The sequence below is a fragment of the Eschrichtius robustus genome, chromosome 18 (genome assembly GCF_028021215.1).
Source record: "Eschrichtius robustus isolate mEscRob2 chromosome 18, mEscRob2.pri, whole genome shotgun sequence".
NCBI classification, from domain to species: Eukaryota; Metazoa; Chordata; class Mammalia; order Artiodactyla; family Eschrichtiidae; genus Eschrichtius; species Eschrichtius robustus.
Genome location: NC_090841.1, coordinates 33,538,758 through 33,561,735, shown reverse-complemented (window position 1 = coordinate 33,561,735; position 22,978 = coordinate 33,538,758). Strand labels below are relative to the sequence as shown.

Below are 22,978 nucleotides of genomic sequence, written 5' to 3'. Positions count from 1 at the left end.
TTCATGGCTTTTCTTACACAATTTCCCTGGCTTATGCTTTCTGTTGGTATCGGTGACTTGTGAGCTTTTCCCCTCTCCCATCTCCATCTTTTTATTTTCCTCTCCTTGTTTTCTTAGCCTGCTGTGTTCAGTTAAGATTCCTAGCAAGTATTATGATGTGATTCATAATACATGTATTAAAGACTGTACATTTATAGAGTGCTTACCTACCCCTGTGCCAAATGCTTGACCTGATCATTTCATTTAATGTATGTGATTAATATTTACCTGGGATAATGCGACTCATATTTTTCACATGTAAGCCATTAATTATGCTTAGATATTTTAATGGAGCTCTATACTAAAGTTATGGCAGCAGAGTTAAGAGAGAGTGGCTAGCTTGGCTAAGGAAGGGCAGTTTCACACTCAGAGAGGATCAGGAATTTGAGCTGGATCTGGAAGGATGAGTGGATGTTCCCTGAGAGGAAAGGGCATTCTAAGCAATGTCAACAGTTCACACTAAGGGTTATATCATGGCACAGTTGGAGCCTGGATGGGAGAGGAGTGGAGAAAATGTAAATGTGATAGTAAATGGCTCTAGATGGTGAAGAGACTCAAATGTCACACCTTATATTGAAGGTTTTATGTTACTTCTGTAAGTCAAGTGATATTATCATCTGTCTTCCAGGAAGATAATTCTAACAGCAGTATGGAAGAAGGGTAAGCTGCACTTCCCAGTACTGTCACCATTAGCCATACATATTTAAATTTAAATCAATTACTATTTAAATAAAATTAAAAATTTAATTCCTCACACTTACCATGTTTCAAGTGAGTCAGCGTCCATACATGCTGGCAGCAAATATGGCACATTTCCATCATTGCTGGAAGTTCTATTGGACAGTGCTGGGTTGGGGGTGGGGGGTAGAGTGGGGAGAGAATCGGTGATTGGCTGACCTGTGTCATGTGACCTGGGAGGATGCCAGAGGAAATGGAGCTGAGAAGATAGATGGGAATGGTGAAGGAAAAAGGGAGGGGTCAAAGATAACTCCTTGCTACTGACATGTTTGAAGTAGTTGCTCAAAAGAGAAATGAGTTCAGGCTGATTTTGGTGTGTCCTTCTCCTAGCTTACCTCAGTGTCTTAGAAGGCATCTGACTGAAGCTGCCTTACTCAAATGTTTTACCAAATATTTGAGTGTCCACTACGAAACTGTCACTGTGCTTTGAGATGTTGGAGGTCTGAGATAAGGTAGTGGTAAAGGGGTAGAAGGGGAAAGGGGATGGAGGAACATTTAAGGAACATCTGGTTATTGTCAGGGCATGGTGATTATGAACTTGGAGGCTGAAGGATAAGGAGGCAAGTAAGACTGCCAGGTTCAGGCTTTCTCTGAGAAGGGAAGCAAAGGAAGAAAAACAGGATGAGGAGCGAGTTGGGGGGAGAAGTTAATTCCACACGTACAGACCTACTGGAGTTTGTTTCATAGTGCCAAGTGTCTGTTCCTCTTTAGATTTTGCATCTCAGAACTACAGCCAACTCACAGGAAGTTGACCACGTGCCCTCCCTTATTTCTTCCTTGAAAGAGAAGTGTAGACAAGAGATTAGGTCTGATTAATGAGGTGGAATTCCCTAATACAGTACTTGGTACATAGTAAATACTGAACAAATAGCTGTTGAATGGATAACAGTGCAGTAGACACAATGCAGTACATACAGTGTTGAGTAGAGACAATGTTATTACGTAGCTGAAAATAGAAATCCTCTCATGTTGATATACAGTCACTGATGCATAGTGATTTAAAACCTCTTACAAATACAATGCATGCTGCTACTATTTTACTATAGTCATGCTACAAACCAGTTAATCTGTCTCCAGGTAATAGAGTTGACTGTATTTTCAGTCAACGATACTGGCTATTTTGATCATCCCTATAAGGAACCTTATGTTGTACAAGAAACAAAATAAATACTACAACTTCATATTTTTTATTAGCCTACATGTCAAGTTGAAAGCATATATTGAACAAGATGATATCTCATCATGTTTGTCATCAGAAGTAGCAGCTTGATCGTTGACAATTGTGATTTTCACACTGAGTGTAAAGCATTTGGTTTGATGATAAGCCCCCACACAGGGAATTCCATATTTATTTGACAGTAGAAAGACAGGGTAATATTTTAATCTGTTCGAACATGCTGGGTAATTATATGACATTTACTATTCTATATCCAAAATCTTTACTTTTAAATGCCCTTTATAAATTTAGCTTAAGTATGAACAGTGTGTGAAAATTCATATTAAATTGTTAACTTTGCGTTGCTTAGACATAAATACATGAGTCATGAATCCTGTATGCAGTGGAGTTTGGTTTTAGAGTTTATATTATATCTTTGTATACATTTGTAATTGAGATGACTAACTATAATAAATGAGTTCAGAGAGAAAAGATTTTACTTTCTTTTACTTAAAGATTCAATAGGGTCTATGATAAATAAATATAAAAGTAAAATATGAGATATAAAGTAATCATAGACTAGAATATATTAAGATGTAAACATAAATTAAAGTAGACGTATAGGTTTGAGGCTTTCTGATGGAAAAAGTGAAGTGCAAAACATGGTCATGAAACTTTTCATGAGCTAAAAATTGTGGTTTCTCTTATTAGCCACAGCTGAACTTCACGAGAAATTTTACGTTTGTGTCATTATAAAGGGAAAATACAGTGTTGAGCAGTGTTCTTTTAAACAGCAAATGAAAAAATCCATTTCATGAGGTTCTTTCTTTTAGAACCATCTCCCCTTCTCTGCTCTTCCCCTCCCCTCCTCCGACAAATATGTACTCAGAGCCTCTTATGGGGTAACACTCCAAGAGAACCCTCATAGTAAGATACATATGTACTTTTCAGTTACAGTAATGCTTTCCCTAGTTTAAGCAAAATGGTGTTAAGTATTCAACACCTTGCTTTCTGGCGGCTTGACTTTTTAAAAGGATAAACCTCAGACTATATAGAAGAATGGACAGACTGCTTGTCATTCATAAAATCCTCCAAAGATATTACTAAACTTTAGATAAATTTGGATAATAAGCAGTTTGAGATTATATTCTTTTTTTAGGACCTGCTGTTGGTTAATTCGTAACCTTAGAAATACAAGCAGCAAATAGTAGGTGCTTGCCTGACCAAAATGCCCACCTTGAAAAATTTGTATGTCATTAGTGTTGAAATTAGTAATTGTGGTGAATCTGAGCGTAGAGCCAGGTAGATCAGCATTCTAGCAAAAAATAAGTTGACTCAACCATCAAAGTTCAACACCATATTAAATATATGAGATGATTTTAACTTGTTATTTAAAAAGCAGATGTTATTAATCCACGCACAATGACTATAACATGTGTTTGATAATGTTTACTAATGTCTACTGAAATGTTTGATTCCTGAATAACAAATCATCTCAATCAATACAACTGGATGATGGAGCTGTAAATTGTAGCTCTTTGTTCTATGTAACTAAATAAAGTGACTACCTGTATTGGGATAGTAAATATAAATTTTGCAAGAGTTTACCAATTGTAATAACTTATTTCTATCAGTTTATGCTGTTATTTGGAGGAAAATTGCAGAAAAATTCACTATTGATTTCCTCTATAAATTTATCCATATCATTACTTTGTAGGAAATTTTCTGTTATCAATAGAATATGCAACTAGTTCCTCTCAAAGGTGAAATTATCAAAGGATACATAGTAATGGGGCTCTTGGTGTTGGGAGTTAGGTGATAAAAGGCAGTGGTGGCAGGTCAGATTGATTTTTGTCTAAGTTATCTTTTCTAGTGCATGAAATTCTTATCTGGTCTGTATATTTCTTTCATGAGCACAGGCTAACCAAAAGTAGAATAACTTCACCAAAGCTGTGACGGGGAAGATTTTTTAGAAAAAATGTTTAGTTTCCTCATTCTTTAATGCTGTCACCAACTCAAGTGAGTGATTTCTTAAAGTTGTGAACAGCTCTCCTTGTGGGACATCGATTCTCAACCCACAGTGCCCTTTAAAAAATACTGATGCATCAGCCTCACGTCAGATCAATTACTTCAGCATGTATGCATGTGGATCCTGATTAGTGGCATTTTTAAAAAGCTCCCCCAGGTGATTTTAATGCACAGACTGGACTGAAAATCACTTTGTCTGTCTTCTGCCCTGCTTACTTATCCCAGAATGAAAAACCCCCAATTGGTGGCCTGGAACCAACCAACCAACAAACACACAAAAGCAAAACCTAACCAACACAAGAACAAAATCAGAAATGAAACAACTCTACTTCCTCACTTAAGGATGAGAGGTGAAAATATTTCCAAAACTGCTACTTTTCTTTCATGCCAGGCTGGACATTATTCTGAAAGGGAAGAAAGGGAGTGAAAGGAGTATGAATCTCAGGCACATGGTGGAACTGAAATAAGTTGATGGTCAGTGTTCTGAGTTATTTTGCAGGACTTGACCTTGGAAAGTAGAGTTTCAGTGATTATGAAAAGCAGGAGGCAAATCCCTCTGCCTCTCACAGACAGTTTCTATTTCATAAGCCTGTCACAGTCACGTGGGGTGCCACTGTGAATCTTTGTGAAATTTTGATTCTTGTATATCACCTTTTCCTTTACTCCATGAAGTTATTTTTAAGAAAGACCTCTCCCAAACAAATCCATTGTTCCATCTGCATTTAGTGTTTTATAAGGATTTTAGAGGGCTTTTTATTCTTTATCAGATTGGAAAACCACCCTAGTAAGTTTTGGCACCCTTGGAAAATAAAGCAGTTTTTGGCCAAAGACTTACAGATAACAAATGCCATTCTTGTTTTACATCCAGCCAATTAAATCACTGAAAAATACTGACTTCCAAAGCAATGTGAAACTATTTAGAGTCCTTAACCCTCTTTGACTCATTCGTTAACACATTTAGTCTATAGCATTTTCCAGGAATTATTTAATTAGCTTTACTAAGTAGTGTTTTTGGTAAATTTATTCACATTACCTTTGTTTTTTCAGTTACTATGAAACCTTGTAAATTAGAATTATTCCTTTAATCAAATTATAAAAGATAAGTGGCTTTGCTCATGAAGAGCAAATGCACTGCTTATGTGTTGTCGTCTCACCACTCTCAAAACCAGCATTGCTAATCTGTCAAACTTCCTTTCCCTGAAGCAGACAGCCTCAGAATCCTCCTTAACACCATGCTTAGAGATAGCTACTACCCATCAGAGGTAGTAATGAATCCTACCAGCCATCTTTGGTTCAATCTAGTCTCCTGTTTTTACACATTTTATAAATGAAAATAAAAAATTAAACAAGATACCCCATTCCTGATACTCTAGGAAGCTTTCTTTTATCAAAGGTCTGGATCAGAGACAAAACATGCAACACTATTATCTGTATAGTAATACTTAGCGAATAGTATTTGTGAACATATGTGCTTAGGTAGCAGGGAAGAGTCTGATGATGAAATGAGTGCACACCAAAACCAGACAAAAACATTACAAGAAAGGGAACTTATAGACCAATATCTCTTATGAACATAGATGCAAAAATCCTCAACAAAATATTATAAATCAAAGCCAACAATATGTAAAAAGAATTAGATACCATGACCAAGAGGGATATATTCCAGGTATGGAAGGCTGGTTTAACATTTGAAAATCAATTAATGTAATTTATCAAATCAACAGGCTCTAAAGGAGAAAAACCATTTGATCATATCAATATATGCAGAAAAGACAGCTAATCAACTACAATACCCATTCATGACAAAAACTTTCAACAAACTAGAAATACAGGGGAATTCCCTTAAGTTGATAAAGAACGTCTATAAAAACTACAGAGAGCATCATACTTAATGATAAGAAACTAAATATTTTTCCCCTAAGATCAGGAACAAGGAAACATGTCCCTTCTCACCATTTCTATTCAGCATTGTACTGGAGGTCCTGGCTTAATGCAACAAGACAAGAAAAGGACATAAAAGTATACAGATTGGGAAGGAATAAATAAAATTGTCTTTGCTCATAGGTAAAATGATTGCCTATGTAGAAAATCCCCCAAAATTGACCAAAAAAAAAAAAAAAAAAGGAAAGAAAGAAAAACTCTTTCTGGAACTAATAAGCAATTAGAACAAAGTTTCTGGAAATGAGATTGGCATTAAAATGTTGACTACTTTTTTAATATCAGCAATGAAAAATTAGAATTTGAAATTAAAAATGGAATATCATTTACTTTAGCACCAAAAATTTTCTACAATATTTGTATGAGGAAGATGACAAAACTTTGATGAAAGAAATAAAAAAAAGATCTGATAAAGAAATAGATACCCCATGTTCATGGAAAGGAATATTCAATATTGTTAAGTTATCAGTTCTCCCCAGCTTGATCCATATAGTCAATGAAATTCCAATCAAAATCTCAGCAAGTAATTTTGTGGGTATTGACAGATTGATTCTAAATTTTTTATGGATATGTGAAAGACTCAGTCATTACAACACTGAAGAAGGAGGAAGAAGAGGAGGAGGAAGGGGAAGGACTGACTTCAAGAATTACTATAAAATTACAGTAATCAAAACTGTGGTATTTGGGGCAAAAAGATAGATAGTCAGTGGAACAGAATAGAGAGCCCAGAAATAGACCCACACAGGTATAGTCAACTGATCCTGGACAAAGCAGCAAAGGTAATTCAATGGAAAAGAATAGTTTTTTAAAGAAATGATGCTGGAAAAACTGGACATTTATAAGTTAGCTACTATTTGAATTTAAAAACTTCTGCTCTGTGAAGTGAAAAGACAGTCCATAGAGTGGGATAAAATCTTTGCAAAACACCTATCTGACAAAAGACTTGTATCCAAAATATACAAAGAACTCTAAAACTCAACAATAAGAAAACAACCCAATTTTTAAAAAAAGGCCTGAACAGACATCTTACTGAAGATTTACAAATGGCAAATAACTGTATGAAAATATACTCAACATCATATGTCGTGAGGGAATTGCAAATTAAAAAAACAACAAGACACCATTACACATCTATTAGAATGGCTAAAATCCAAATCACTGACAGCACCAAATGCTGCTGAGGATGTGGTACAACAGGAACTCTCATTCACTGATGGAAGGAATGCAAGATAGTACAGCACCTTTAGAAGACTGGCAGTTACAAAGCTAAATGTAGATTTAACATAGGATTCAGTAATCACATTCTTGTTTACTCCAAGGAGTAAAAAACCTGCATACAAATGTTTATAGCAGTTTTATTCGTGGTTGCCAAAATTTGGAAGCAACTCGAGAAGTCCTTCAATAGCTGAATGGATAAAACCCACTGATATAGTCATACATATAGTCATACAATAGACCAGCGATGGGGAACGACAGGGGGTGGCAGATGAAGCTTCCCTTGCTCTTGCTCGCCTCCCCGCTGCTCACCTCCTGCTGTGTGGCCAGGTTCCTAACAGGCCGCGGACCCATACTGGTCTGTGGCCTGAGCATTGGGGACCCCTGCAATAGACTATTAAATCAGTCATAAAAAGAAAGAATCTCTTAAGCCAAGAAAAGACATGGAGAAATGCATAATACTAAGTGAAAGAAGTCAATCTGAAAAACCTCCATACTCTGATTCCAACTATATGACATTCTGGAAAGGACAAAATTATAGAGATGGATAGTAAAAAAATCATTGGTTTCTGGAGGTTTTGGGGGAGGGGGAAGAAGGAAGAGATGAATAGGTGGAGGACAGGGGATTTTTCAGGATGCTGAAACTATTTCCTATGACTCAGTAATGGTAGATACGTGACATTATGCATTTGGCAAAACCCATACAACTTTAGAACACAGAGTGAACCCAAAAGTAAACTGAGGTTAATAATTAATAGTTAATAATAATGTATCAATATCATCAATATCGGTACATAAATTTTAACAAATGTAACACATTAATGCAAAATGTTACTGATAGGGGAATTTGTGTATGTGGAGGAGAGAGTATATGGGAATGTCTTTTCTGCTCAATTTGTCTTAAAGCTGAAACTGCTCTAAAACATAAAGTCTGTTAATTAAAAAAATTAAGTATAAAAACCATTTAATTTAAAATTAATGTATTTGATCCATTTATATTAACTAAAGAACACTGAGCTATTTTAAATCTCTTGTGGAATAAGGGAATAGTGTAAATAAATAGAACATTGAACAATATAATAATGCAGTAAGATAAAATTTTACTAAAATGCAAAAATGCTTTTCATGCTGAAGTGCTCACTAAAATCCAAGAGAAATATGTTTAAAATATAATTCAGAGATAGTGTGTCTATGGAGATATAGCAGAAATCAGTTTAATTATAGAAGTTGACATTATTTAAAGCATTTTCTTCCATATTTAATGTTTCAACTCTCATCATTTTAAAATGAAAACTAAGCAATAAATATGTTTTTAATATGTGAATGCTATAAATTTATCTAATATCTATTTTACCTAATATTAGTTTATCGCTACCTATCTTTAAAATCACTATGGAAGTTTTATTATAGGTATTAATAGTTATGGCAGTGACATAGATGATGCAAAGCATATTGTTTATGCTAAGATTTTGAATTTCCATTCATTTTGGAGGGATACACAGTATTTTTGAAAAATTTAATCAGCACAGTGATTGTTTTTTAAAAATGTATTTATCATATCAGGAAACAGTTCATTCTATAATTGTAGTTGGTTTCACTAGTGAATTTGAACCTACGCATTGACTTTTGAGCTTCATATCTGAGCAATTATGATATATTCTTTGGCAGTTCATATTCACACATCCATTTTCATGTGGGTACATGTAACTTACATTTAGAGATGTTTCAAACATATACAAAGCACTTTATTCTGCAAATGACTTAAGATGGAATATGATGTTAGTAAATATACTTGGTTGGGTCTGTTAAAGATGAAACTTTACAGTTTCATTCAACCATATTTTTATCATATTTTGTGAACACTGATCTATTAGCAGTATGGAAAGACCTTGCATTTGAGGTAAGATTCAGGTAGCATTTTATTAATTTTATAGATAAAACAATAGAAAGAATGCCATGCTTTTAGAACTAGAAGTGACTCAGGGTAGGGGTATAGAGGCTTTCCAGGCTAGAATTAGCAGGTTATAGGGCTTCAGTTATTTAAATTGCATTAATGAACACTATTTTACTGTCTTACTACTATTTTTATCCACTGTGTTTTTGAGAATTTTGTTTCTTTTGATGCATAATAATCTATATTAAATAAAGATTTTGTAGAGGAACTGCATTTTATAGTGGTTAAGAGCTTTGGATTCACACAGAAGTGGGTTCAAATAAATCTTGGCTCTACTGGATAGTAGCTATGTGATCTGGGGTATGCTACATGATGTTTCACATCTCTTTTGCCCTCTTAATAGTGAGTGTAATACCAGTTCCTTCCTCATAGGGATGGTGTGTGTTTCAGGCACTTAACAGGTATTGTATTATTTGGCCAATCCCTGTCTCCTAGTAAGTGCCACACAAATAAGAGTGGCTGCTGTTGTCCTCAGCATTCATACTGTTTACAAGGTAGGGTCTTCTAGAATGTTCATGGAGCCATTACAGACCCTCATAACTTTGTCATTTTTCTGGTGTTCAGCAATGTCCACAACATCCAAAGAGTCACTGCTGTCTGGATAACGTAATTGAAGTATAGGAACATGATAATGGGGAAGAGCTACAAATTTGACAATATTCTTAAGATAAAGTTTTATTATTCAGAGTGTAAGGGGTTGTAGTTCTTTGGATTCTGAAAATCACCAGGACGATACTTAGTTTTTATTTTAGGAATTTTCTTTCTTGTGGCTAAAACAATGGAATTTTCTTTAAGTGTCATCCAAATTCGTGCTGAATAGCTTAAAAATATTCCCAAACCTTGCATTGTAGCTACAAAGGAGTTCTATCCAGACTGACAACTAGGCCATGATTTATTACAGGATCTGCTTTTAACATTATTTTGTCTGGAATGAACAGAGCGGTTGAAGAAACTCCATCCATCTTTTTGTTTATTTGACATCTATGCCACATTAAATGTTCCTTAAAGAAACAATATATAAACAAGAAGTCCTCCTTAACAGTGACGATTACTCATCAGTAAGATAAATCTCTTGACAGTGATACCAAAGGAATCCTGTCAAGCAATGTCGGTGAAAATTTAAATAAAGCATATTTTTTAAACTTAAGAATAAATTTTTAAACCAGATATTTTAGCTTCATTTTCTTTCCAAGAGTTAGCACTACAGAGTATGCTCAAGTTGTTTTTTCTCTTCAACAAAATTAGCACCATCTCTCAAGCTTTCCTTGTTCTAGCTCAATCGCTGATTATGTATGATATGAATAATTAGTAGAAATAGAGTGTGCCCTTTTTGTTGTTAATGTTTATCAAAAGGTGAAAAAATATTGAGCAAGTAAACGAAGACTGTGATAAATATATTTTGCTGTGCTTTCATATATTTTCATGTGCTTTCTGGGAGGGTTTTTTTGTTTGTTGGTTGGTTTTTGTTTTGGGTTTTTGTTTTTTTTTTTTAAGTGATTTGGGGGAGGGAAGGAAGGAAGGAAGGGAATAGTGTAATTGAGGCAGGAAGAATACCTTCCCGGCACTGTGCAGTTTTTCCTGAGAACGTTAGGAACTGAATGAGGAATCTCTGTCCTGGAATTTAGAGCAACTAGTAGTTTATGAGTAACCATGCATTGTCAACAAATGGTCACTCTCTGTGTTTCTTAACTCCTTATCTTTTATTAGGTATATTTTCAGATTTATTTGGGAATTTGAGTGTTTTTTTTTAAGTCTCCTGGTTGTTAAATATAGATTCTGGAGGGATGGGAGACTTCTACTTCTATTTATTATTCAGTGAGTATATTTTAAATATTAGGCTGTGACCAGTATGTGAATTGCTAACCAGCTGATGTTTTCAATAGTACAGCCAGGATAGCAACCTCCTCCATAAGTTAGTGTTTAGCTTTGTGATTGTCTCTAAATATTTGAATCTGTGTTTGACTTGCATCCTTAACATTTATTAAATTGGTAGATGCTATAGCCTATAGTATGTTCCAGAATTCTAATTCTGAATTCTTATTGCTCATGAATAAAGATCAAGATTGATCCAGTTGCTTATTGTTGGATCATAGAGATTTCTTGATATATTAATCCTAGCAATTGCTGGCCATTTAGCTATATCACAAATAGCCCTGGAAAGCTCTTTCCAGGTGCTTGTCTTAATCAACATTCCACACAGGACATGTGTCTAGTTTCACATGAACGGAGCATGATAAGAAAGGTGTAAACTGGTGACAGTCAGGAACTGGGAGTCCACCGAAGGAACAATATTCTCCAGTCATTGCTATAAAGAGGGAGGTGGGGGAACAGAAGAGTAAACCATTAGAGTGCTTTAAAAAAAATAGCAAAATTAAAATCAAAGGACAGTTTTTATACTGACTCTTGGTTGTACCAGGGAAAACTATTACATTTGTGAAAGTTTGCTACTTTTACCCTAGCCTTATCCATTAAAGACGATAGTATGAATGAAGTTGTAGAGTTGAAAGGAAACTTTTATAAATCGGATTAACGTTCTCAGTGTATGTGAAAGCTGAAGCAGAAGGATTTTAACTGACCCAAGCATGCAAAAATAACTTCTGAACTGAGATTATAACTAGGTTTCTTCATTTTTATTCTAGTGTTTTTTTAAAATAGATTTTGCAATGTCTACTAACACAAGTCCACTGTAAAGTATATTTAATATTTTTGGAGTGGAAAGTGAATTAAGAGTTTCCTTTTCCTGTCCAGTTCCATATTCTCACTTTATTTATGTGAATCTGAGGTCCAGTAACTTGGCCAAGGTGACGTAGCTAGTTAAAGGCCAGTTTTAGTGTTATGTTTTAGCAGGTCGTTCACACATTAGTGGCAATCAGTCTAGCTAGTGATCAGAGTCAGTTTTTGAGGAATAATTTTTCAGAACACTCAGATGAGTGTTGTGATTTATGTTCCTTTTAAGAGGCATCAAATAATGGACTCTGTTCATATCAGTCAGTTTTTAAAGTGCCAGGAACCATTGCTGCTGAATGGTTTGCATGCTAAATAAGGCCAATGCAGCGTTTGAACCTGTTATAAGAGTAATCATGTGAAAGCCTGGCTGTCTATAGTAGGGTAGCTCTGTGTTTCCAGGGGCAAGACAGTTTGTGCATTAATAAGTCATGTGTGTTAATATTTGTGATGGCACAGAATATCTCCTTCTGCCACAATCGGATAGTAGCTTTCATTTGATATTTTTCTGATAGTGATATAATATTTAGTGACATAGAATTTGAAAAAAATACATATGGATATATATGTGTATGTGTGTGTATACACTTATTTTAAGGTAGAAAATTGTTGGAAAGTAAGCAATAGGGTTGTGCACAGTTAAGTATACCAAGAATTTCCAACTCTAAATTAAATCCTGGTGTGAAAAGAGTGATTTTTTCTCCCCTTATATGTGTATCTGATCTGGATGATTACTCATTTGTAGGGAACACTATCAGATTATGTATTTGCCGTGTGTTCACACCCAACACCCCCTACCCCCATCACTCACAAAACCTAAGCTGACCTCTATATGTACCTAGGTTGTAGCCTAGCCCTTTCTCCCTTCTGATTCATTCCTTGGCCTTTTCAGATTAGGATTGATCCATCTTGGTCTTCTCTTCAAGCCTCTGTTCTCCTTTCTTTTATTCTGTGTACTTATTTGTGTTTATTTGGTCAACTTTTTAGCTTTGGAGGCTAAGAGCTCACAAACCGGTACTCCTAGAATAGTTCACTCCTCTAAGTTCTCACTATGTATTCTCTACAGTTTATCACCCTCAAGGGATGGAAAATTGGTTCTTGGGGAGCAAAAACATCTTTCCTATCTTACTGTTTTTATGTGTAAAGCACAGATGTACATGCAGTACATAAACAGGTATACAGTATATGTATCATTTTAAAATTTCATAGGTACAAATGATTTGGAAAAATATGCCTAAAACATGTTAGCCAGCAATAACGAAAAAAAGGTTGACAACACTGTTCTACACCTCTATGTATCTATATCCTTTCCCAACGTCTCCACTTAGATGTTACGCAAAAACGTCAAGTTCACTTGCCCCAAACTGAAACAATTCTTTTTTTCTCCACCCCACCCAAATCTTTTTCTCATTCTTTCTGTCCAGTTTCAATAGATGTCATCGTGTGGGTTTCCATGCCCTCCCTGTCCCATTATCTCATGCCTAAGGCGTGACCTCATCTCAGGCTGTTTTCTTTCCCTGCCTGGATTATTGCTACAGCTTTTAAAATGATTCTTCCTTCTCTGTTCTTACCCTTGCTCTAATCTTTTATCCACACTGTGCTAGAAGGAGCTTTCTAAAATGTACGTCTGATTAGCTCTCATCTAGTTTAAAACCTCCCAGTTCTTAGGGATCAGAATCCTATATCCATAGCATGGTCTGCCTTTCTTTTAATTTTCTGGCCTTCTCCTCCGATTTCTTTCTACTCTCCCTACTTCCCCCTCCCCGCCGCGTATACTTTTATTTTGGAGTCACTTGGACTCCTCTAAAGTGCCACTTTCTTCCTCATCTATGGTCTTTTTCAAATGCTTCTCCATCTGCCTCTGATACTGTGCCTTTGAGTTTTTTCCTTCCCTTCCCCAACCCATACAACTTCCTGCCTGCTGGTGTTCAGTTCAGGTGCCCTGTCCTCCTAGGCATACTGTATGATTATTTTTACTATACTCTTTGTCACACAGGGGAAATGCATATTTTCTGGGGTTTTTTTCTCCCCCCACTAAATGGCTTCTTGAGGAATGACTTATTGGTTGTTGTGTCTCTGACTCCTGCAGTACCTAGTAGGCATTCTATAAATCCATGCCAAATGAAAAAATGAGCAAGCATGTGGGATTGTTTTAAGTGCTGATATTATATACGTTCCTATTATATACGCTCCCCATGAAACATTGCATACTACATTGAATTAAGCTTATTCCTTCTTTACAGTAAATATTAATGACTTAGACCAAACAACAGTATATGAAGAGTAGCTTTTCAAGTGTTTAAATAGTGCCTTTTCAAAAATAGCATTAACTAATTTTACAGCTCATTTATTTCTTATCTATAAAAAACAGTATTAACATTATTTAAGTAGAGAGACTATCAAAATATTTTTGACTCTGTATTTTTTCTCTCTCTCATTCTATTTAGCTAAAGGACACAAAATCAGCAGATCAGAAAACAACACTACTTCATTTTCTTGTGCAAATATGTGAAGAAAACTACCCTGATATCCTCAATTTTGTGGATGATTTGGAACATTTGGACAAAGCTAGTAAAGGTTTGTGCTTTTACAGAAAAGATTTTCGTGCTCTGGGTCTTCAGTTGATACAGAAAATAATGCCTTTTATTTGAACATACTTGCCACTTTGTCACTGTGTTTTCATACTAAATATGTCATTTTAAAAATAGAGAGAAAGTTGTAGGACATTTACTTTATCACTTGTCATTATTGGAGCTATGAGTTTAATTTTTTAACTGGATAATGAGGCCCTATATTCAAAAACACGTAGTTTTGCAGTTTTTTGGGTTTTTTTAACATCTTTACTGGAGTATAATTGCTTTACAATGTCGTGTTAGTTGCTGCTGTATAACAAAGTGAATCAGCTCTATCTATACATATAGCCCCATATCTCCTCCCTCTTGCGTCTCCCTCCCACCCTCCCTATCCCACCCCTCTAGGGGGACACAAAGCACCGAGCTGATCTCCCTGTGCTATGTGGCTACTTCCCACTAGCTATTTTATATTTGGTAGTGTGTATATGTCCATGCCACTCTCTCACTTCATCCCAGCTTAACTTTCCCCCTCCCCGTGTCCTCAAATCTATTCTCTACCTCTGTGTTTTTATTCCTGTCCTGCCCCTAGGTTCTTCATAACCATTTTTTTTTTTAGATTCCATATATATGTGTTAGCATACAGTATTTGTTTTTCTCTTTCTGACTTACTTCACTCTGTATGACAGACTCTAGGTCCATCCACCTCACTACAAATAACTCAATTTTGTTTCTTTTTATGGCTGATTAATATTTCATTGTATATATGTGCCACATCTTCTTTATCCATTCACCTATCGATGGACACTTAGGTTGCTTCCATGGCCTGGCTATTGTAAATAGAGCTGCAGTGAACATTGTGGTACATGACTCCTTTTGAATTATGGTTTTCTCAGGGTATATGCCCAGTAGTGGGGTTGCTGGGTCATATGGTAGTTCTATTTTTAGTTTTTTAAGGAACCTCCATCCTGTTCTCCATAGTGGCTGTATCAATTTACATTCCCACCAACAGTGCAAGAGGGTTCCCTTTTCTCCACACCCTCTCCAGCATTTGTTGTTTGTAGATTTTCTGATGATGGCCTTTCTGACCAGTGTGAGGTGATACCTCATTGTAGTTTTGATTTGCATTTCTCTAATGACTGGCAATGTTGAGCATCCTTTCATGTGTTTGTTGGCAATATGTATATATTCTTTCGAGAAATGTCTATTTAGGTCTTCTGTCCATTTTTGGATTGGGTTGTTTGTTTTTTTGATAATGAGCTGCATGAGCTGCTTGTATGTTTTGGAGACTAATCCTTTGTCAGTTGCTTCATCTGCAAATATTTTCTCCCATTCTGAGGGTTGTCTTTTCATCTTGTGTATGGTGTACTTTGTCGTGCAAAAGTTTTTAAGTTTCATTAGGTCCCATTTGTTTGTTTTTATTTCCATTTCTCTAAGAGGTGGGTCAAAAAGGATCTTGCTGTGATTTATGTCATACAGTGTTCTGCCTATGTTTTCCTCTAACAGTTTGATAGTGTCTGGCCTTACATTTAGGTCTTTAATCCATTTTGAGTTTATTTTGGTGTATGGTGTTAGAGAGTGCTCTAATTTTATTTGTTTACATGTAGCTGTCCAGTTTTCTCAGTGCCACTTACTGAAGAGGCTGTCTTTTCTCCATTGTATATTCTTGCCTCGTTTATCAAAGATAAGGTGACCATATGTGTGTGGGTTTATGTCTGGGCTTTCTATCCTGTTCCACTGATCTATATTTCTGTTTTTCTGCCTGTACCAAACTGTCTTGGTTACTGTAGCTTTGTAATATAGTCTGAAGTCAGGGAGCCTGATTCCTCCAGCTCCGTTTTTCTTTCTCAAGATTGCCTTGGCTATTCGGGGCCTTTTGTGTTTCCATACAAATTGTGCAATTTTTTGTTCTAGTTCTGTGAAAAATGCCATTGGTAGTTTGATAGGAATTGCATTGAATATGTAGATTGCTTTGGGTAGTATAGTCATTTTCACAACGTTGATTCTTCCAATCCAAGAGCATGGTATATCTCTCCATATTAACAAATTGAAAGAGGAAAACCATATGATCATCTCAATAGATGCAGAAAAAGCTTTTGGCAAAATTCAACACCCATTTATGACAAAAACTCTCCAGAAAATAGGCATAGAGGGAAATTACCTCAACATCATAAAGGCCATATATGACAAACCCACAGTCAACATCTTTCTCAATGCTGAAAAACTGAAACCATTTCCACTAAGATCAGGAACAAGACAAGGTTGCCCACTCTCACCACTCTTATTCAGCATCATTTTGGAAGTTTTAGCCACAGCAATCAGAGGAGAAAAAGAAATAAAAGGAATCCAAATCAGAAAAGAAGAAGTAAAATTGTCACTGTTTGCAGATGGCATGATACTATACATAGAGAAAACTAAAGATGCTACCAGAAAACTACTCGAGCTAATCAATGAATTTGGTGAAGTAGCAGGATACAAAATTAATGCATAGAAATCTCATGCATTCCTATACACTAATCATGAAAAATCTGAAAGAGAAATTAAGGAAACACTCCCATTTACCATTGCAACAAAAAAGAATAAAATACCTAGGTATAAACCTACCTAAGGAGACAAAAAACCTGTATGCAGAAAACTATGAGACACTGATGAAAGAAATTAAAGATGATACAAACAGATGCAGAGATATAACATGTTCTTGCATTGGAAGTTTTACAGTTTAAACCTTGTGAATACCTGCCAGCCCCACCCTCTGCTGCTAAGCCCCTTCCACTGTGTCCAGTGCAGTTCTCTTTGGATGAGTCATTCATAAGCACCTGGGATGATTATGCATCTGAGCCAAGCACCTGTAGTCAGTGTCCCACTTGGACTGATTCTGAATCTCCATCTGCCTGCCTTGCAGGTAGAGCCTGCTTCCTCTGCCCCAGTAGGCACCAAACTGCCAGAGATTCCAGTCATCCCTTCCTAATACCTCAGTTTCTAAGCTCCTTCTTAGCCCCTGCTGTGGGCTTAGATCTGGTTATAGAAAGGGTCAGAGATAGGATAGGCCTATTATTTATATTTGGTTTGAATATGACTTATGCAGTTTTTTGAACATCTGAAGCATCCAGGTTATATATCACATCAGTTCTGTGGGAAAAAAAACTTTACTTGCCTCAAAAAAAAACGAATTTATGAATACACATTTGTATGAATATATACAAATGTATGGATATACATTTTGGAAGACATCTCATTTGGTCTGGGAGACTATCTTTATTCTTTTTGTATAGGCCACTGATCATTTGTCAGCTTAAAGAAGGATACTTTTTTCCAGTATTATAGTGAATTTTTCTTCTTAAAGTAAAAAAAATCACTTTTATCATTTCATACCCTGTTTATTTTTTTATTTTTTTGAACTTTATTTTATTTATTTTTTTATACAGAAGGTTCTTATTAGTCATCAATTTTATACACATCAGTGTATACATGTCAATCCCAATCACACAATTCATCACACCACCACCCCCACCCACCCTCTGCTTTTCCCCCTTGGTGTCCATACGTTTCTTCTCTACGTCTGTGTCTCAATTTCTGCCCTGCAAACCGCTTCATCTGTACCATTTTTCTACGTTCCACATATATGCGTTAATGTACGATATTTGTTTTTCTCTTTCTGACTTACTTCACTCTGTATGACAGTCTCTAGATCCATCCACGTCTCAACAAATGACCCAATTTCGTTCCTTTTTATGGCTGAGTAATGTTCCATCGTATATATGTACCACATCTTCTTTATCCGTTCATCTGTCGATGGGCATTTAGGTTGCTTCCATGACCTGGCTATTGTAAATAGTGCTGCAGTGAACATTGGCGTGCATGTGTCTTTTTGAATTATGGTTTTCTCTGGGTATATGCCCAGTAGTGGGATTGCTGGATCATATGGTAATTCTATTTTTAGTTTTTTAAGGAACCTCCATCCTGTTCTCCATAGTGGCTGTATCAATTTACATTCCCACCAACAGTGCAAGAGGGTTCCCTTTTCTCCACACCCTCTCCAGCATTTGTTGTTTGTAGATTTTCTGATGATGGCCTTTCTGACCAGTGTGAGGTGATACCTCATTGTAGTTTTGATTTGCATTTCTCTAATAATTAGTGATGTTGAGCATCTTTTCATGTGCTTCTTTGCATTCTGTATGTCTTCTTTAGAGAAATGTCTATTTAGGTCTTCTGTCCATTTTTGGATTGGGTTGTTTGTTTTTTTAATATTAAGCTGCATGAGCTGTTTATATATTTTGCAGATTAATCCTTTGTCTGTTGATTCATTTGCAAATATTTTCTCCCATTCTGAGGGTTGTCTTTTCGTCTTGTTTGTGGTTTCCTTTGCTGTGCAAAAGCTTTGAAGTTTCCTTAGGTCCCATTTGTTTATTTTTGTTTTTATTTCCATTACTCTAGAAGGTGAGTCAAAAAAGATCTTGCTGTGATTTATGTCAAAGAGTGTTCTTCATATGTTTTCCTCTAAAAGTTTAATAGTGTCTGGTCTTACATTTAGGTTTCTAATCCATTTTGAGTTTATTTTTGTATATGGTGTTAGGGGGTGTTCTAATTTCATTCTCTTACACGTAGCTGTCCAGTTTTCCCAGCACCACTTATTGAAGAGGCTGTCTTTTCCCCATTGTATATCCTTGCCTCCTTTGTCATACATTAGTTGACCATAGGTGTGTGGGTTTATCGCTGGGCTTTCTATCTTGTTCCATTGATCTATGTTTCTGTTTTTGTGCCAGTACCATATTGTCTTGATTACTGTAGCTTTGTATTATAGTCTGAAGTAAGGGAGTCTGATTCCTCCAGCTCCGTTTTCTTCCCTCAAGACTGCTTTGGCTATTCAGGGTCTTTTGTGTTTCCATACAAATTTTAAGATTTTTTGTTCTAGTTCCGTAAAAAATGCCATCAGTAGTTTGATAGGGATTGCATTGAATCTGTAGATTGCTTTGGGTAGTATAGTCATTTTCACAATATTGATTCTTCCAATCCAAGAACATGGTATATCTCTCCATCTGTTGGTATCATCCGTAATTTCTTTCATCAGTATCTTATAGTTTTCTGCATACAGGTCTTTTGTCTCCCTCGGTAGGTTTATTCCTAGGTATTTTATTCTTTTTGTTGCAATGGTAAATGGGAGTGTTTCCTTAATTTCTCTTTCAGATTTTTCATCATTAGTGTATAGCAATGCAAGAGATTTCTGTGCATTAATTTTGTATCCTGCAACTTTACCAAATTCATTGATTAGCTCTAGTAGTTTTCTGGTGTCATCTTTAGGATTCTCTATGTACAGTATCATGTCATCTGCAAACAGTGACAGTTTTACTTCTTCTTTTCCAATTTGTAATCCTTTTATTTCTTTTTCTTCTCTGATTGCCATGGCTATGACTTCCAAAACTATGTTGAATAATAGTGGTGAGTGTGGACATCCTTGTCTTGTTCCTGAGCTTACAGGAAATGCTTTCAGTTTTTCACCATTGAGAATGATATTTGCTGTGGGTTTGTCATATAGGGCCTTTACTATGTTGAGATAGGTTCCCTCTCGGCCCAGTCTCTGGAGAGTTTTTATCATAAATGGGTGTTGAATTTTGTCAAAAGCTTTTTCTGCATCTATTGAGATGATCATATGCTTTTTATTCTTCAGTGTGTTAATATGGTGTATCACATTCATTGATTTGCATATATTGAAGAATCCTTTCATCTCTGGGATAAATCCCACTTGATCATGGTGTATGATCCTTCTAATGTGTTGCAGGATTCTGTTTGCTAGTATTTTGTTGAGGATTTTTGCATGTATATTCATCAGTGATATTGATCTGTAATTTTCTTTTTTTGTAGTATCTTTGTCTGGTTTTGGTATCAGGGTGATGGTGGCCTCATAGAATGAGTTTGGGAGTGTTCCTTCCTCCGCAGTTTTTTGGATGAGTTTGAGAAGGATGGGTGTTAGCTCTTCCCTAAATGTTTGATAGAATTCACCTGTGAAGCCATCTGTCCCGGACTTCTGTTTGTTGGAAGATTTTTAATCACAGTTTCAATTTCTTTACTTGTGATTGGTCTGTTCATATTTTCTTTTTCTTCCTGGTTCAGTCTTGGAAGGTTTTACCTTTCTAAAAATTTGTCCATTTCTTCCAGGTTGTCCATTTTATTGGCATAGAGTTGCTTGTAGTAGTCTCTAGGATGCTTTGTATTTCTATGGTGTCTTTTGTAACTTATCCTTTTTCATTTCTAATTTTATTGATTTGAGTCATCGCCCTCTTTTTCTTGATGAGTCTGGCTAATGGTTTGTCAATTTTGTTTATCTTCTGAAAGAACCAGCTTTTAGTTTTATTGATCTTTGCTATTGTTTTCTTTGTTTCTATTTCATTTATTTCTGCTCTGATCTTTATGATTTCTTTCCTTCTGCTAACTGGGTTTTGTTTGTTTTTCTTTCTCTCGTCCCTTTTGGTGTAAGGATAGATTGTTTATTTGAGATTTTTCTTGTTTCTTGAGGTAGGCTTGTATTGCTATAAACTTCCCTCTTAGAACTGCTCCTTCTGCATTCCATAGGTTTTGGTTCATTGCGTTTTCATTGTCATTTGTCTCTAGGTATTTTTTGATTTCCTCTTTGATTTCTTCAGTGATCTCTTTGCTATTTAGTAATGTATTGTTTAGCCTCCATGTGTTTGTGTTTTTTACGTGTTTTTCCCTGTAATTTGTATCTAATCTCATAGCGTTGTGGTCAGAAAAGATGCTTGATATGATTTCAGTTTTCTTAAATTTACTGAGGCTTGATTTGTGACCCAAGATGTGATCTATCCTGGAGAATGTTCAGTATGCACTTGAGAAGAAAGTGTAATCTGCTGTTTTGGGGTGGAATGTCCTGTAAATATCAGTTAAATCTACCTGGTCTATTGTGTCATTTAAAGCTTGTGTTTCCTTATTAATTTTCTGTTTAGATTATCTGACCATTGGTGTAAGTGAGGTGTTAAAGTCCCCCACTATTATTGTGTTACTCTCGATGTCCTCTTTTATAGGTGTTAACAGTTGCCTTATGTATTGAGTTGCTCCTATGTTGGGTGCATAAATATTTACAATTGTTATATCTTCTTCTTGGATTGATCCCTTGATCATTATGTAGTGTCCTTCCTTGTCTCTTGTAACATTCTTTATTTTACAGTCTATTTTATCTGATATGAATATTGCTACTCCAGCTTTCTTTTGATTTCCATTTGCATGGAATATCTTTTTCCAGCCCCTCACTTTCAGTCTGTATGTGTCCCTAGGTCTGAAGTGGGTCTCTTGTAGACAGCATATATATGGGTCTTGTTTTTGTATCCATTCAGCAAGCCTGTGTCTTTCGGTTGGAGCATTTAATCCATTCACGTTTAAGGTAATTATCGATATGTATGTTCCTATGACCAATTTCTCAATTTCTCTCTTTTATTCTCTTGTGTTTCCCACTTAGAGAAGTTCCTTTAGCATTTGTTGTAGATCTTGTTTGGTAGTGCTGAATTCCCTTAGCTTTTGCTTGTATGTAAAGCTTTTGATTTCTCCATAGAATCTGAATGAGATCCTTACCAGCTAGAATAATCTTGGTTGTAGGTTTTTCCCTTTCATCACTTTAAGTATATCATGCCGCTCCCTTCTGGCTTGTAGAGTTTCTGCTGAGAAATCAGCTGTTAACCTTATGGGAGTTCCCTTGTATGTTATTTGTTGTTTTTTCCTTCCTGCTTTCGATAATTTTTCTTTGTCTTTAATTTTTGCCACTTTGATTACTATGTGTGTCGGCCTGTTTCTCCTTGGGTTTATCCTGTATGGGACTCTCTGCGCTTCCTGGACTTGGGTGGCTATTTATTTTCCCATGTTAGGGAAGTTTTCGACTGTAATCTCTTCATATATTTTCTCTGGTCCTTTCTCTTTCTCTTCTCCTTCTGGGACCCCTATAAAGTGAATGTCACTGTGTTTAATGTTGTCCTAGAGGTCTCTTAGGCTGTCTTCATTTCTTTTCTTTCTTTTTTCTTTATTCTGTTCTGTGGCAGTGAATTCCACCATTCTTTCCTCCAGGTCACTTATCCGTTCTTCTGCCTCAGTTAGTTATTCTGCTATTGATTCCTTCTAGTGTAGTTTTCATTTCAGTTATTGTATTGTTCATCTGTGTTTGTTTGTTCTTTAATTCTTCTAGGTCTTTGTTAAACATTTCTTGCATCGTCTCGATCTGTGCCTCCATTGTTTTTCCGAGGTCCTGGATCATCTTCACTATTATTATTCTGAATTCTTGTTCTGGAAGGTTGCCTATCTCCACTTCATTTAGTTGTTTTTCTGGGGTTTTTTCTTGTTCCTTCATCTGGTACCTAGCCCTCTGCCTTTTCATCTTGTCTATCTTTCTGTGAATGTGGTTTTTGTTCCACAGGCTGCAGGACTGTAGTTCTTCTTGCTTCTGCTGTCCTCATACCCTGTTTAAATTGTTTCTTCTATAAAGTGGGGATTGTAGCACTTTTTTTGCAGAGAGGCATGTGATTGGATGAGATGTTATTTCACACGTTTTCCTGATTTATATGTTTCTTTGAAGTGTATATCTTATATAGTCTGTTGAAAAAAAAAGTTGGAAACAGTTAA

The 22,978-nt window shown here is 35.9% G+C and overlaps 1 protein-coding gene across 3 annotated transcripts in view; it reads left to right on the top strand.

Annotated features, from left to right (window-relative positions):
* Nucleotides 1-22,978, top strand: part of DIAPH3 (diaphanous related formin 3) — a 568,557-nt gene that overhangs the window by 317,594 nt on the left and 227,985 nt on the right. For all 3 annotated transcript variants that reach the window (XM_068526481.1, XM_068526480.1, XM_068526482.1), the window contains one exon: nucleotides 14,240-14,369. In XM_068526481.1, the coding sequence (XP_068382582.1) occupies nucleotides 14,240-14,369 (130 nt within the window). The remainder of the gene's footprint in view (nucleotides 1-14,239; nucleotides 14,370-22,978) is intronic.